This window comes from Sapajus apella, unplaced genomic scaffold (assembly GCF_009761245.1).
Source record: "Sapajus apella isolate SASKATOON/1434 unplaced genomic scaffold, GSC_monkey_1.0 scaffold23, whole genome shotgun sequence".
Taxonomy (NCBI): Eukaryota; Metazoa; Chordata; class Mammalia; order Primates; family Cebidae; genus Sapajus; species Sapajus apella.
In genome coordinates this window covers 15,813,519-15,827,223 of record NW_022436963.1, presented here as the reverse complement: position 1 = coordinate 15,827,223, position 13,705 = coordinate 15,813,519, and the positions used below count along the sequence as shown (strand labels likewise).

General features: G+C 38.3%; 1 protein-coding gene across 5 annotated transcripts in view; it reads left to right on the top strand.

The window, feature by feature from the left end:
- The window catches only part of ADAMTS9 (ADAM metallopeptidase with thrombospondin type 1 motif 9), a 166,872-nt gene that overhangs the window by 115,924 nt on the left and 37,243 nt on the right, over positions 1-13,705 (top strand). For 4 of the 5 annotated variants that reach the window (XM_032290404.1, XM_032290402.1, XM_032290403.1 and 1 more), the window contains 2 exons: positions 4,712-4,879; positions 11,528-11,701. In XM_032290404.1, coding sequence (XP_032146295.1) covers positions 4,712-4,879; positions 11,528-11,701 — 342 coding nt within the window. The remainder of the gene's footprint in view (positions 1-4,711; positions 4,880-11,527; positions 11,702-13,705) is intronic. The other variant, XM_032290405.1, reaches the window with a different exon arrangement.

The following is a 13,705-nucleotide window of genomic DNA, read 5'->3' as shown; positions in this document are numbered from 1 at the left end:
GCACATGCGTTGCATCCTTTCTGATGACGTACTTTCCAGATGAGATGTGATTTTATGTTTTGTTAAGCAAAGTTAAAATGAGAGTAGGATCAAGAAGAGTTTGTTGTATGAAAAGATACAACTGAACATCTTTTAAATGAAGTGATTTAGGTGTTATTTTCATAGTCTCTAGACTCACAGGGGAAGGACCACAAATAGTAATTCATTCAGTCTCCTGTCTCAAAACACCTATCTCTGAGATGGTTAGCCATCTGTTGTCAAAAATCCTTAGATCAGAAGAGCCTTGACAACTTGGTAATAGGTTCTAGTATATGATGGTTCTCTTGGCCCTTCAGTGCTTGTTATTTCTCACCTGCTGTCAGCCAGTCCTGTGGTTGGAAATATGGACTAGTTGGTCAGCATCCCCTATTTCATATTTCTTATGTACAGAAGCTCATTGATCCAGACTGCTTGGAGATGGGAATCACCTAGATGCATAGAACTATGCCCAGACACTGTGCTAGGGCTGTCCCCCGTCCCATCCATTAGTCCTTGCATAGCGGGCATCTGCTATAGCTCAGGCAGTCCTGGTCATTATCTGATCCCCTTCCATTGCTTTTTCTAAGCCCCAGCATCTTCCAGCTCCACCGAGAAGCTTCCTTCTTGCCGGATCCTATGTACATCTCTGACCTCCACCTTATTACTTGTTGGTTCCCTGTGGTATTGTTAGCAACTCTGTGTAGAAATCCATCTTCTTTTGGATGTCCAGGTCCTTGACAGCCTTGGCAACCCCAGGGATCCCATTCTCTTTAGTTCTCCAGCCCTTCTCCTTCAGGCAGACATACCTGGGCAGTTTTCTGGCTTCTCAATGACGAAGAAACCATGTTCCTCAGTATAAGTGAAAGGAACAATGCAGGGCATCCCTAAAACCAGAGACAGTGCACCAAACCCAAATTCGTCTGCACTATATCCAGTGCTACTGCTTGAGAGAGAGCCCTCGATAGAGGTGAAGAACAGACAGCCCATGTCTTGAGTTTCCTTTCCACCGGATAAATTGGAATGCAAGGATTTCAAGCTCTTAGACCTTAATTACTGAAAAGTGTTAACACATCATCTGAACAAAGCTCCACTTTCAACATCCCCTTCAAACCACCTCACAGAAACAAAAGCCTGAACACTCAAACACTTGTGATACTGACCTTGGTGCTGCTAAGTAACAAGCAGAGATGACATTGTCTGACAGTCTTGCTCAAAATTGGGAGGAAAATCGCTCTGTTACACAAAGTTGGGTTGTTTCCCAAGACAAAAATGTTAGAGTCCTATTGGCAAAGTAGGTGGCTTTTTGGCTGCAAATTTCAGGAATTAAACATTCCCTAGAGCAAGAACTGTCAGATGGGTAACCAATAAATAGCATGTATTAGGTGATGCACTAAATTTGACTGTTATGTCTCAGTGACACATGTTGATGTAAAAGTCAACGCCTGGCAAAGGACTGGAAATGATCAGATGGAAATTTCCCTCTGAATGGAAGAGCTGAAACTTGTGTTTATTTGATTATCAAAATGACAGCCCCTCTATCAAGTCATAGTAGACCTAATAATAAACCTGTTAGATTTAAACATTTCCACAAGCAGCTGCTTTTCTTCATTGGTAAATTAGAAGACATTAAAAGAAGAGTGTTTGCTATCAGATTAGATACCATGAAAATTTCCTAACTGCCTTTAGATCTTAACAGTATTAGGTAAATAATATGTGTACTGAGTACTGCATTGTTTTTTTCCAAGTCGATTCCATTCAAGTCCCCAAATTTTTAAAAAAACAAAAACAAAACACTGGATTGGGTAGGTTGCAGCTAGTTCAGATAGTGAAAAGATTTTTAAGCCATTGGATTTAGAAACTACTTCATCCACCTTCATTCCATTAGCAATAGATGTCAGTCACACCTCAGATGAATTTTTATCAGTAAGGTTGGTTGTAATTTAACTATTTTTCATTGTGCTGTTATTGTTTCCAACAGAAATGTATTCATTCGTGTTGAAGTCATGTGGGAAGCACTATATAAAGCATTGAGGTTATGCCATTCTGAAAACACCAGTTGTCTCCAGTAATAGTACCTATCTCTATTACTGAGTTTCACTGGGTTATAGGGATGATTAAATTAGATGATGCATATAAAGTCGTAGGGTAGTGCCTGACTCATAAATATGAGAGAGCTGTACCTTTTCCAATTCATCCTATACAGATTGTTGCCAACTTTTAGGCTGTATATTCTGATGATCACAGTAGATTACTAAATTAATATTTCCATCAACTCTCTTCTCCACTCTATATTAAGAGATAGCTTGTTTGGACTATTTGTATATTGAAATGACTATCCCTACAGATAGACTTGTGTTAAGGTCACCCATGTTCATTTGATTACCCTAACACAACTATGTTTCTTCACCCTAGGCAAAAAATTTTACCACTCATGATTCTATATCCTTTAAGTTCAACTCATTTCCTAGAAATAAATATATCCTTGACTCCCAATGCCGTATCTCCCAATTTTCCCCATTTCTGTAAGTGTTATCACTGTCTGTCGAGTTGCCAAAACCAGAAACCTGAAAGCTATCCCTGATACTGCCCTTTCCTCTCCACCCTAGAGAACATCTATCATTTCTTCCTCAAAAAAATACATCTTAAATCCACCAACTTGCCCTACCCAAGCATTCCTGAATGAGTTTCTCATTTCCACTCACACTGTATTTCCATTTGGTCTCTACTCAGCAAAGTAAATTTTTGAAACAAAAATCAGACTATGTCTTACTCTGACTTGAAACTCCAGTTGTTTTTCATCTTGTGTAGAAAAAAAACCCAAACTCATAATTATAGCTCATAGCTTTGCTGGCCTGACCCCAGGAAGTGCCTCAGGGAGCCTTCTTCCAACCGCTCCAGCCTGTTTGTTTCATAGTACTCATCTCAGTGAATAGTCATATATTTATTTTTGTCATCACTTAATTAATGTCAGTTTCCCTCACTGGTCTGTAAGCTCCATGAAGGCAGAGACTGTCAATTTTATCACTGTATTCCTAGTACTTTGCATAATTGCTAGAACATAGTAGGTGCTCAATAAATATTTGTTAAACAAACACATTAATTCATTCCAAATCTAATTAAACCCTTTATATTATTTTCTTGTTGGAGTGACATTTTAACATGTTACAATTGGTCACTACTAATAGGGATTATCTGTGCGCAAGTCATCAGCCAACTTTTAGAGATTTGTAGCGATACTTCTAGGAATTTCATGCTAAAAGCCTTTTAGAATTATATTGCAAAGTCTTTATATAGATCAAACACTGTAGGTTGAATGATGAATACTATTGTTTTGGTATATATATTTCAAGTTGGGTGCCTTCCTGTCATCCTGTGTTCTCTATTAAGATTTTCAGAATGACTACTCCAAATCATTATATAAGATTAGAGCTCAAATGAAGACAGCAATATTTTTACCTCCTAAAGTTAAAAAAATTAAAGCCAAATGTATTAATACACATGCCTTACATTTGTCTATCAGGAACTACTGAAATTTTTATAGTGGTTTGTGTTTACTAGAAAAACATGTCTGCTGCATTTATGAATGGTATAACTGTGAGCATGCTTGGTAACAGTGGTTGAATTAATATTAGGCTACGTATTTCATGTGGTGCTATTTATTAGGTATAAAAGGGCATGTTGGCAATTTAACAAAATCGCAAAGTTAGTGGGAGAAATAAGAAATATTGAATAGAAGGAAGTGACACTTGAAATCTGTTTTCATTGTGTTTTCACATTTTGTTCTTCATTCTTAAACTCATTTCCCTCTAAAAAGCAAGACCATTATATTGGGAAATAATGTGTCTTGAAAACCTGAGCCAGCAGCTTATGATCCGACTGGTAATGACTTCTGTAATCACTAATGAGGCAATGGACATTGCATATCTCAGCACACTCACTGGGGTGAGCCTCTTGCCTGTTTTACAAGAAGCTGTCATATCAAATTTTTGTCCCAACTCCATGGGCACTTTGATTCTTAAACCTTTCTGAGAAACCTAATCTGAAATCAAAGTCAAGTTTCTCAGATGTGGTCAGACAAGGTCACATTTAAAACAGTCCAGTGAATCTGCAGATCAAAGTTGAAAGGTAATGCCTCCCTCCCAAAATTGGCACAGACTTACCTGCTAGCTTACCTTTCAGTTTCTAACGTGCCTTTTTCACCTCTTCCCAATAGACTGGGAAAATGAGAGCTTATCCTCTGGAGAATCGTTGAAGAGTTTTATTCTTAAATCATTTAATTAAGAAATTGAACATAGTTATATTTTGGAAATGCACTTTTATCCCAATCAGTGAATCACAATTCATTTTGTTGAAGAAATATCTCACTATTTCATAGTAGAACTTCTTAAAATCAGAATTTCATGGTAATTTCAGGTTCATGAGCTTTATTTTTGGCCTCAATTATCAGGATTTACCCACACTCTTGAGTGAGCCAAAATGCCACACAGGATTGCTGCTGTAATGCTATGGACTTTTTTTTTCAATGCCACTTTCCTTCCCTATCGAGCCTTGAGATATTATCCGAACTGGCGCTGTAAAAGAGGGGAATGGTAACTTTTATTAGGCATTGTCTTAACATCTCACGACGCAGGTTTTTTCTCAAACTCCATGTGATTAAAAAACAACAACAACCTTGCCATTGCTTTTATTGCAGTGTTCTGTCTCTTGTGGTCGAGGGCATAAACAACGAAATGTTTACTGCATGGCAAAAGATGGAAGCCTTTTAGAAAGTGATTACTGTAAACACCTGGCTAAGCCACATGGGCACAGAAAGTGCCGAGGAGGAAGATGCCCCAAATGGAAAGCTGGCGCTTGGAGTCAGGTGAGCAATGCTTCTCCTCTACCAACTACTTCCTTACAATTTGCCACACGGCTGACACCAGTGTGTTCACTTGTGTTTCTGTGCACTGTTTTGGTTTTACTGAGGAGAGCTCAGTGACTGGGAGGGAAGAATTGTTACCTTGATAGTCAGGTTACTAACTAGCTGTGATTCTTACTAGTTATTACCTAGAGAGTCAGGATACTTACTAGCTGTGTGATGTTGGGCTTCAGACTCTGGAGCTTTGGATAATACATATAATTAGGGGTGGTTGTGAGGATGAATTCTAAGCAGAAATAAGGATCAGATGGAACACAGAGCAGTCCCTCAAAACTTCACGGATGGCACTGCATTATCACCACATAGAAAACTACTAATTCAGACTGCACTGAAGCTGACTGTGGTCACCTGGCAGAAATTGAGTTTCAGTATACTTTGGAGGCTCTTGAAGAAAGGGCTATTGACCGAAAGTATTAGAAAATACATCTCTGCTCATTTGCTTATTTACAAAAGGTAAAGGACAGGAGGGGGTGTTCTCTGTTCTTTTCCAGCTATATGACCTTGGGTAATTTGTTTAACTTTCCTGAGCTTATTACACAGGGCTCTTATGAAGATTTAATGCAATCATGAATACTTTGCAGGGGTCTTGAATCTAGTAGGCTCTCAAGAGTAATATTTTGTTTGGACGAGTGTGATGTGTGTATGGGATGGAGAAGTGGGTGAGTACCCAAGACACTGATTACAGTTAGACTCCACTAATTCTAAACATTTCATAAGCTAGTCAGGAACCAGGTGTGAGTTTCCCTGTTGAACTTGAAACAGGAACTTTAGAAGCTTCTGTTGAATCTATAAACACTGGATATGTGAACTAAAGCCATTCACATCAAATCCTTGAAATAGATCTGGTAACTCCAGATTTGCACATTTTCTTAGTTTGGTTGACGGTGCTAATTTTAATAGGGCTCAACTTCTTTTAAAGTATTTTGTATTTAATGCTGATCCTTCTCTCCACTGATCTGAGTCAATGAGGTTTTACTGTATGTCTGGCACTTCCATGCAGTGGAGAATCATGCAGATGACTCTAGAGAATCGATGAGAAGCTAGGTTCAAGGTTGGCAGATTCTAGAATGGATTCTTCCAGAGCCTAAAATCTTGATTCTTAAGGCCCCAAAGCAGCTATGAACATAGCTACACTAACATGGGGAGGATGTGAGAATCCTCTATTTCAATATGACTAATGGAAAATTTCTCAAGAAACCTGAATGTATTCTAAATGCCCTGATCTGGCATCACTGCCCTCCATATCTTCCAGCCATCATTGCCTAGGGCAGTGGCCTCATCCCCCTCAAGGCCTTTATCATAATGAAACACGGGTTGGTGGGGGTGGTGTTGTTTGTTTTAATTTAACAGTCAAAAAAACTGTACCCAGCCATCGCTAGTTCCTCCTTTGCCTTCCTTAAGGGATCACATTCAAGGTTGTATTTTATACCAGTCATCCTTCTTAATGTTTTTCTAAGTGATCTTTGCCATCTGTTAACTTCCAGCCCTTTTATTGTTTGGAGCTATTTAATTCATGTGAAAGCTTGCAGCTAGCATTATTTAAGATATGCTACTTAGCTTGTCCTCTTGTGGACTTTCACGACCTGTTACTTTTTTTAATGTTCCCTACCGTCTACTTACCTATTTGTATTTATCTCTGAATATTAAGTTCAGAGCATATAAATGATGCTCATGTTAAAGGCCAATATTCACAAAGGATAATTAAAAGAATATTTTGGTCTTTATTGGTAAACACAGAGTGAGTTTTAATCCAGCATCGCGTGATCTTGATGGGAAGCCAGAAATTGCTTACAAAGCTGGAATGATTAGGTTTAAACCCTGGGGGTTTTTGCCAACATAAGGTAATAGGATTATCAGAATGCCTCCCGAGAAAAAAACTGCACCTGTTCAAAATGATTGCTTGGAAAAGTCAAGTCACCTTTTTAGAAAATGCAAGTAAACACAGTTATATAATGGTCTGTGGCCAGTCTTATAATGCCCTGATTTGATTTGTAGAAATGAATTATAAAAGCGGGCAAAACAAAGTCCTGCATGGGTAAAATTCAATTTGGGCAATTTAGAAGTGTACCTGAAAATAATCAGACCCAGTGGTTGATGGAGAAAGACGGTCTGTATGATTAAAGTTATTGGCTTCCTAATGATCCACTAGTAAACAAGAATATCCCTAAGGCTGTGATATTAAGCAAGAGTAATGATTGTCCACTTGCAGCAATAGTTAGAAGATTTTATATCTGGTCTTTCTGTTTTCTGCTGGTAGTTACAGCCTAGCCATCCTGTCTTCAAGGTAGGAAAAATAATTGGTGTAATTTCTCACCACATCCAAAGGTCTGATGATAATGTGATATATAGAATATTGGGATAGAAACTACTGTAGCCATACTAATCTTTACCGTTTCTCCCCCAGTATTGATATTTTGAGTTTTAAAGTAGAATATTTCATTTCTGCATCTTCTGAAATCTTGAATTTGTAAAGAAAATCAGCTTTTCTTGAAGGAGGGGAATATCCTTACTAAAGTCTCAAAGGGTTTTTCTCTCTCTGAAAAGGTTATGTTTAATTTGATTAGATATTTTAAATCAAGAGCTAAGGAATGCCTATGAACTTTTAAGATAAAAATCAGCATCAAGGTCTTGGATCAGACTGACAAATGTGAAGACTCTACATTCCCGTGATACAAAGGCATTGCACAGTAAAACTTCTTTTTTTAACTTATCTGTATAGAGTTTTAAAAATAAAAATAAAAAAGAATAAATTATCAGATTAGAATGAAAGTAACACACCAACACATTCATCAATCATGAATTCATTCAGGCAATTCATTCATCAGTTCTGAGATGCAGGTCTTTTTCACAGTTCAATACCTTTGTGATCAGGATGGGCTTCACAATCTATGGAATGCCACGATTTCCTTAACAGACCTTGTTGTCTTTCTTATGCTACAAAATATAATGGTTTGTCTTGCAATCAGTGCTGTCTTACATTCAATGAAATGAGCATTAATTTTTAAAAGATCTTCAGTGCTAATGCTGAAATGGAAACTGGCAAATTGCATTAGGAATCTACCATCCCCTCTTGATTAAGACTTTTCTTATAATTACAATTAGAGCAGCAGGGTTGTGGTGTCATTCTGAAGTGTCCTTCAAGTGTTTAATGAAGAGATGTGGCAAATGTGTAGCTTGTGTTCTTTGAGAAATTAAGGAAGCCAAATGTGGTCAGTGAGGACAACTAGAGTCACTTTCGTATTTTATGCTTTCCTTGTACTTTGTTTTTGTTTGAAGCATGAGCATTGATGTTGAATTGTTTGAAGACAGACTTCTCACCCACAGCCTCGCTGACCTAGTACAAAAGACTGCATCATATTAGTACCGTTTTAAAACCGGAATCACAAATTCATACTCGCAGTAGCTATGCTACATTGTCTAAGAGAAATTTTACTCTGTGGTTTTAGTTTTGTTTTTGCTTAAGTTAGGGTGATTATCTCTGTTTTTTATTTATTTTTGAGTATCTGCCTAAACAATTTATTGGGAAGTATCAGAGGTATTTTGTGTAAAATGCTTAGCCAAGAGCTAAGCTTTCAACTGGGGGCGATTTTGTACCCCATGGGACATTTGGGAATATCTAGAGACAGTTTTGTTTGTCAGAACTTGGGTGATGAGGGGGACCGCAACTAGTGTCTAGTGAGTACAAACCAGAGATACTGCTAAGCTTTCTACAATGCACAGAACAGCCCCCACAAAAAAAGGAATTATTTAATTGAGAAACCCCAGTATACTAGTATAAACTGTATGGTAGTATAGAAATCCTAGCGTATAGTAAGTGCTTAGTAAAAGTTTGTATTATTATTGTTATTATTATTACTTATAAAAGTTGGTTTATATAGTTATTTTTCAAACTAATTGCTGCTTTAATGTCAACACCATAATTTCAGCAGTAATACTGGAAGAAAGTATATAAAACTCTTTCTGTGTTTTCAAGTATATATTATGATTTCCTAAACATCAAAAGTACCATGGAGATTCTTTCCCTCTATGGAAATAAGCATCCAGTTCCCCTTTTAAGCTGGTGAGTTCTGCATACTAGCATTGCACAGTGGGGAGTAGAGAGAGATGAAACATAGCTCCCAGCTTAGCAGTTCGGATGAAAAACATCTACTTTCAAACCTTCACGAATAGACTGTGATGGTGGGAAGGTGGCTGTGGGGGGAACACATTAATAGAGGCCATTCAGATGTTTTTATCTGCAAACTAACTAAAGAGTGTACTGAACACAACAAAAAAAATCTTAGATTTACACACATATACACATACCACCACCATCACTGCCTCCAGGGTCACACAGAGGGCTTTCTGATGCTGTTTTATTCATGGGGTGTCTGCACAAATCTCTCTGTTCCAATCAAGCCTGGCTGGCTCTGTATGCAAACTGTTGCCTCCCTTGAGACAGCATGGGAAGAAAAGTTGAGCACAGAAAACCAACTCTGATGCAGTGCACCTCATTGTGAGCAAAGATTACTGTGAATGTATTATTTAGAAAGGCAGATTTGTACCTTGCTGTGAGCATTTAAGTCATGTAGAAACTTCTGAATGTGTTATTTCAAACCTGGCTTTGACATTATGAAAATCAGAAGCCAGAATGACATACTGTGTAATGGAACCCTCCTCTATCTTAATTTGTCTTTTGAAAAATTATCAAACATTGTAGAAAGTGATTTTTTAAATGTTGGATACTTAAGGCTCTTAGTACCGTGCCTTCGTTGAACCGTAAGTAATTTATTCAATAACAATAGCATCAAAAAGAGGTTTTATTTATTTAGTAGCCTGAAGAGTTTTATACATTCTAGAAGTCTTTAATATGTTTTCATTTTTCTTTAGGTTATTAAAACATTATAAGATTTTGCATATTTTTGAGCCCTATGCCAAACTCCAGTTTGTTTATAATATTCTTCCTGTATTTCCATTTGGATATACTTTTCCGGAAATGTGCTCTTTTATGTTTAAGACCCCGAATTGAAATAGTCAAAAGACTTTTTGGTTTTCGTTTGTTGTCGATGATGATGATGATAATGTTTGAACATTTCTGTTATTTATGGGGTAACTCTACCATGTTACAGTTCATTCTTTCCTAGCGTAATCAATGGGAAATATTATTCATGTAGCTCTAATGAGCATTAAATGGCCATTCTCTGTAGATATGATCATCACTTGTGTACAGGAGCCCTCCCATTACACCCAGGACATAATGACTTTAAAAGTCTGGTTTCTTGTGGGTCACAAATTCATTCAATCCAATTAATACAATTGAACCCAAACAATAGTAGCTATGTTGATCCAAAAAGTTTTCATCTGTTCAACTAGCTTCGATGTGAACATATGGTCTTCCTCTCTGGCATAGATTTATCTGAAACAATATGATTTCCCAAGCTACCTTCTAAATATCATTACCTGTTTTCTTAAAATCTGAAATGGAGGAAAATTAACATTCAGCAGAATCCATTTGGGTATGATTCTTGATAGTAAATTTCCATTATTAGCCTCAGAGAAAGTTGAATGCTGCTACAGGTTAATTGGAAATTTTTTTTTTTCAAGTTTGAAAGAGCATGATTCTATAGGAAGAATTTCTCTTAGGAGTGTGGCTTTAATGTATGTTAAACTTGTTTTCTCAACACCAGACCAATAAATGGAGGCTGAGCTATCACAAAAATTTGAAAACAATTTTTAATAGCTAAGAGTAATAATATGCCATTCTTTCCAAACGTTGCCTTTAGTTTCTGATTGTCAAAACCTTAATTAAGAAAATAATTCTTGGGCTGGCCATAACTGAGATTATGAAACCTAGCAATGAGGAAACCATTAAAAATTAATTTAGAGGAAAGTTAATTGCAGATTTAATATGGTGTTTTGCAACTTGGTCAACAAAATGTTCAACATGATTAACAATATTTTTCAAGGGCTAAAAACATTAAACTCGAGGAAATGGTTTTTCCTGTCAGCTTTTTATTCTTCATATATTCATCTGAGGTTGTAAATAGATACAAATTCTTTAGTGAATTCCATGGTTAGAAAAATATTACTTATCTCCAGGAATAGGAACAAGAAAAGGAAGAGACTGGAGAAAATAATTATACTTATAAGGTCCTAAAATATTCAGTGGTTTGCTCTCCTTGGGTTATATTTTTAATCTGCCAAGAAATTCTTCCTGTACAACACTGTCTCTCCAGTTTTCATGAATCTCAAGTCCTCCGGGATAGAAATCATTGCAACTTTCATTTCTCATGGCAGCATCATTTCTAGGTTGTGCTAAATGTTTCATAGTGATTTCTATCAACCTCTTCAGTCCTTCAAGAATTTCATTAACTTGAGGGATTCCTCCAAACTTGAGCACTTTCCTCACTCTCTAGCATGGTTAAGATAAGCAGTGAGTTTCCAGGTTTAGGACATGCTCTGGGATCCCTTTCATTGCAAATTAGAAAGCGATGTGATAGCTATGAAAGTCATTGGATTAGGAGTGCATTCCCCTCCTCTGTGACCCTCGACACCCCCCGCCCCCCAAAATAAATGAGCCGAAGCTCCCACTTACGTCCTCTGTCTTCATAGTGCTCTGTGTCCTGTGGCCGAGGCGTACAGCAGAGGCATGTGGGCTGTCAGATTGGAACACACAAAATAGCCAGAGAGACGGAGTGCAACCCGTACACCAGACCGGAGTCGGAACGCGACTGCCAAGGCCCACGGTGTCCTCTCTATACTTGGAGGGCAGAGGAATGGCAAGAAGTAAGTAGAGCCACAAAGGGGTACCTGTCAGGCATTTTACGTACACGCCCCTTGCTATGATCACATCCGGTCCCTATAAAGCCAGAGAAGTCATCGAGCACGGTTACAATGCTGGCTCTTTCCCAAAAGGTTCACTGTCAGACTCGAGCGCTCGCTCCAGCAAAGGTGGGAGAACTTTTCGTTTTTAAGCAATTCCCAAGTCTGTCTGTGTTCCTGAGTGTTCCGAGTCTGGCCGCCTCCAAAAAAAAAAAAAAAAAAAAGGCCATGGGCCAAATGCAAATCCATACAGATAACTTTCACAGAAGGAGGGTGGAGATAGAAGGAATATTTTAAAATATGTGTCTCCAGAGATGGTCATTCTGTATTCGTTTAAATAGCCACAGGGCAGACTTCAGGTAGAACCTACTCTGTATTTTTCCTCTTTCTATGACTTTGGCTGTCAGGTAGAAGATGGGCATTCATGTGCAACCTTGATTAATTAGTGAAAGATTTCTAACATTCAAAAGAAAAAAAAAAGGATGATATCTGAAGAAACTGCTCTGTTGATGGTCGATGCAGAAATGGACAAGACTTGCTGTTTTCCTGGCTTCAAGTTAATGTTTGCTTAAAGAAAACACTATGTCCATGGAGAAAAGTTTGGGCAGGAAGGTTCTGTAGGAGGTAACCTCTGTTTCCAGAGCAGAAGATTAAATTGTAGAAAACGAAGGAAAGAATTAGAAAGAAAACCGTATCCATTGATGCTGGCATGAAAACACAATGCGTGCTGTTTGAGGTGCAGAGATAATGAAAAATAAGATAGGAAATTCCCCACCAGGAAGAGCTTTCCAGAACACAGGGAAAGGGTATGGTTTGGGGAAAAGTTAGGCTGTACCCCTGGCACTGTGCTGGGTACTTTTGGTTCACTTCACTTCATCTTTTTAACCACCAGACAAGGTGATTATTATTATTATCATCATCCCATTTTGCAGGTGAAAAAACTGAGGTTCAGAGAGTCTATATCATTTGTCCAAGTGTCACATACCTAGCACCTAGCTAGCAGAAGAAGCAAGAGTTGATGCTAAGTTTGTTCTCTTAAACCAGTGTGAAATACTAGAACTGCATTCTTTTTTTATATACTTTAAGTTCTTGGGTATATGTGCAGAATGTGCAGGTTTGTTACATAGGTATATATGTGCTATGGTTTACTGTGTCCATCTCCCCATCGTCTACATTAGGTATTTCTGCTAATGCTGTCCCTCACCTGTCCTCCCATCTCCCTGCTATCCCTCCTTAGCACGCCCACCCCCGACAGGCCCCGTGTGTGATGTTCCCCTCCCTGTGTCCCTGTGTTTTTGTTGTAGAACTGCATTCTTTACCCTATTGGGATTTAGCCACCCAGCCTGGTCTTCCCCCTTCCCTCGCCTCCTCATGGATTACTTCTATCGTTTGCAGTAATTTCTTTTCTTAGGAAACTCACCCTCTCCATCTACTCAGTCTTGTTGCTGTTTTCCTTCTTTACTTTTTTATTCCCACCAGACAGTGGCAGGGAAGAATGCCTAAAGCAGTTATATTTCGGCCTAACAGCACTTGAGCCACACAAGTTATTTGGAACCCTAGAGACTATAAAATTCTGCAGACTTGGTTCATATCCCAGCACTGCCACACATTAGCCAAGGGACTTAGAACAAGGATTCTTGGTTTCTGTGAGCCCTGGATTATCCATCTGTAGAATGGGGATGAAGTAACTTTGCAGAGTTGTTCTGAGAAAACTGAAGATAATAGTGTTATCTATGATCAATTATGGTTTGTGGATTGGCCATGTTAGATACAGAAGGAAGAGGAGACTCCCTCACCTCTCTCTCTCCCCCTCAGTGTGACCTCTTGATTCTCTTTGTGATCCTGTTTCAAACTTACCGTGACTTGCTCTCTCCTTCTCCCTCTTTGTGTCATGCTAAACTCAACCCTGCTCTGTGGAGCAGAAAGTGAGAGAGTGTTCAGAAATGAATATAAGCTGACTGCTCGCAC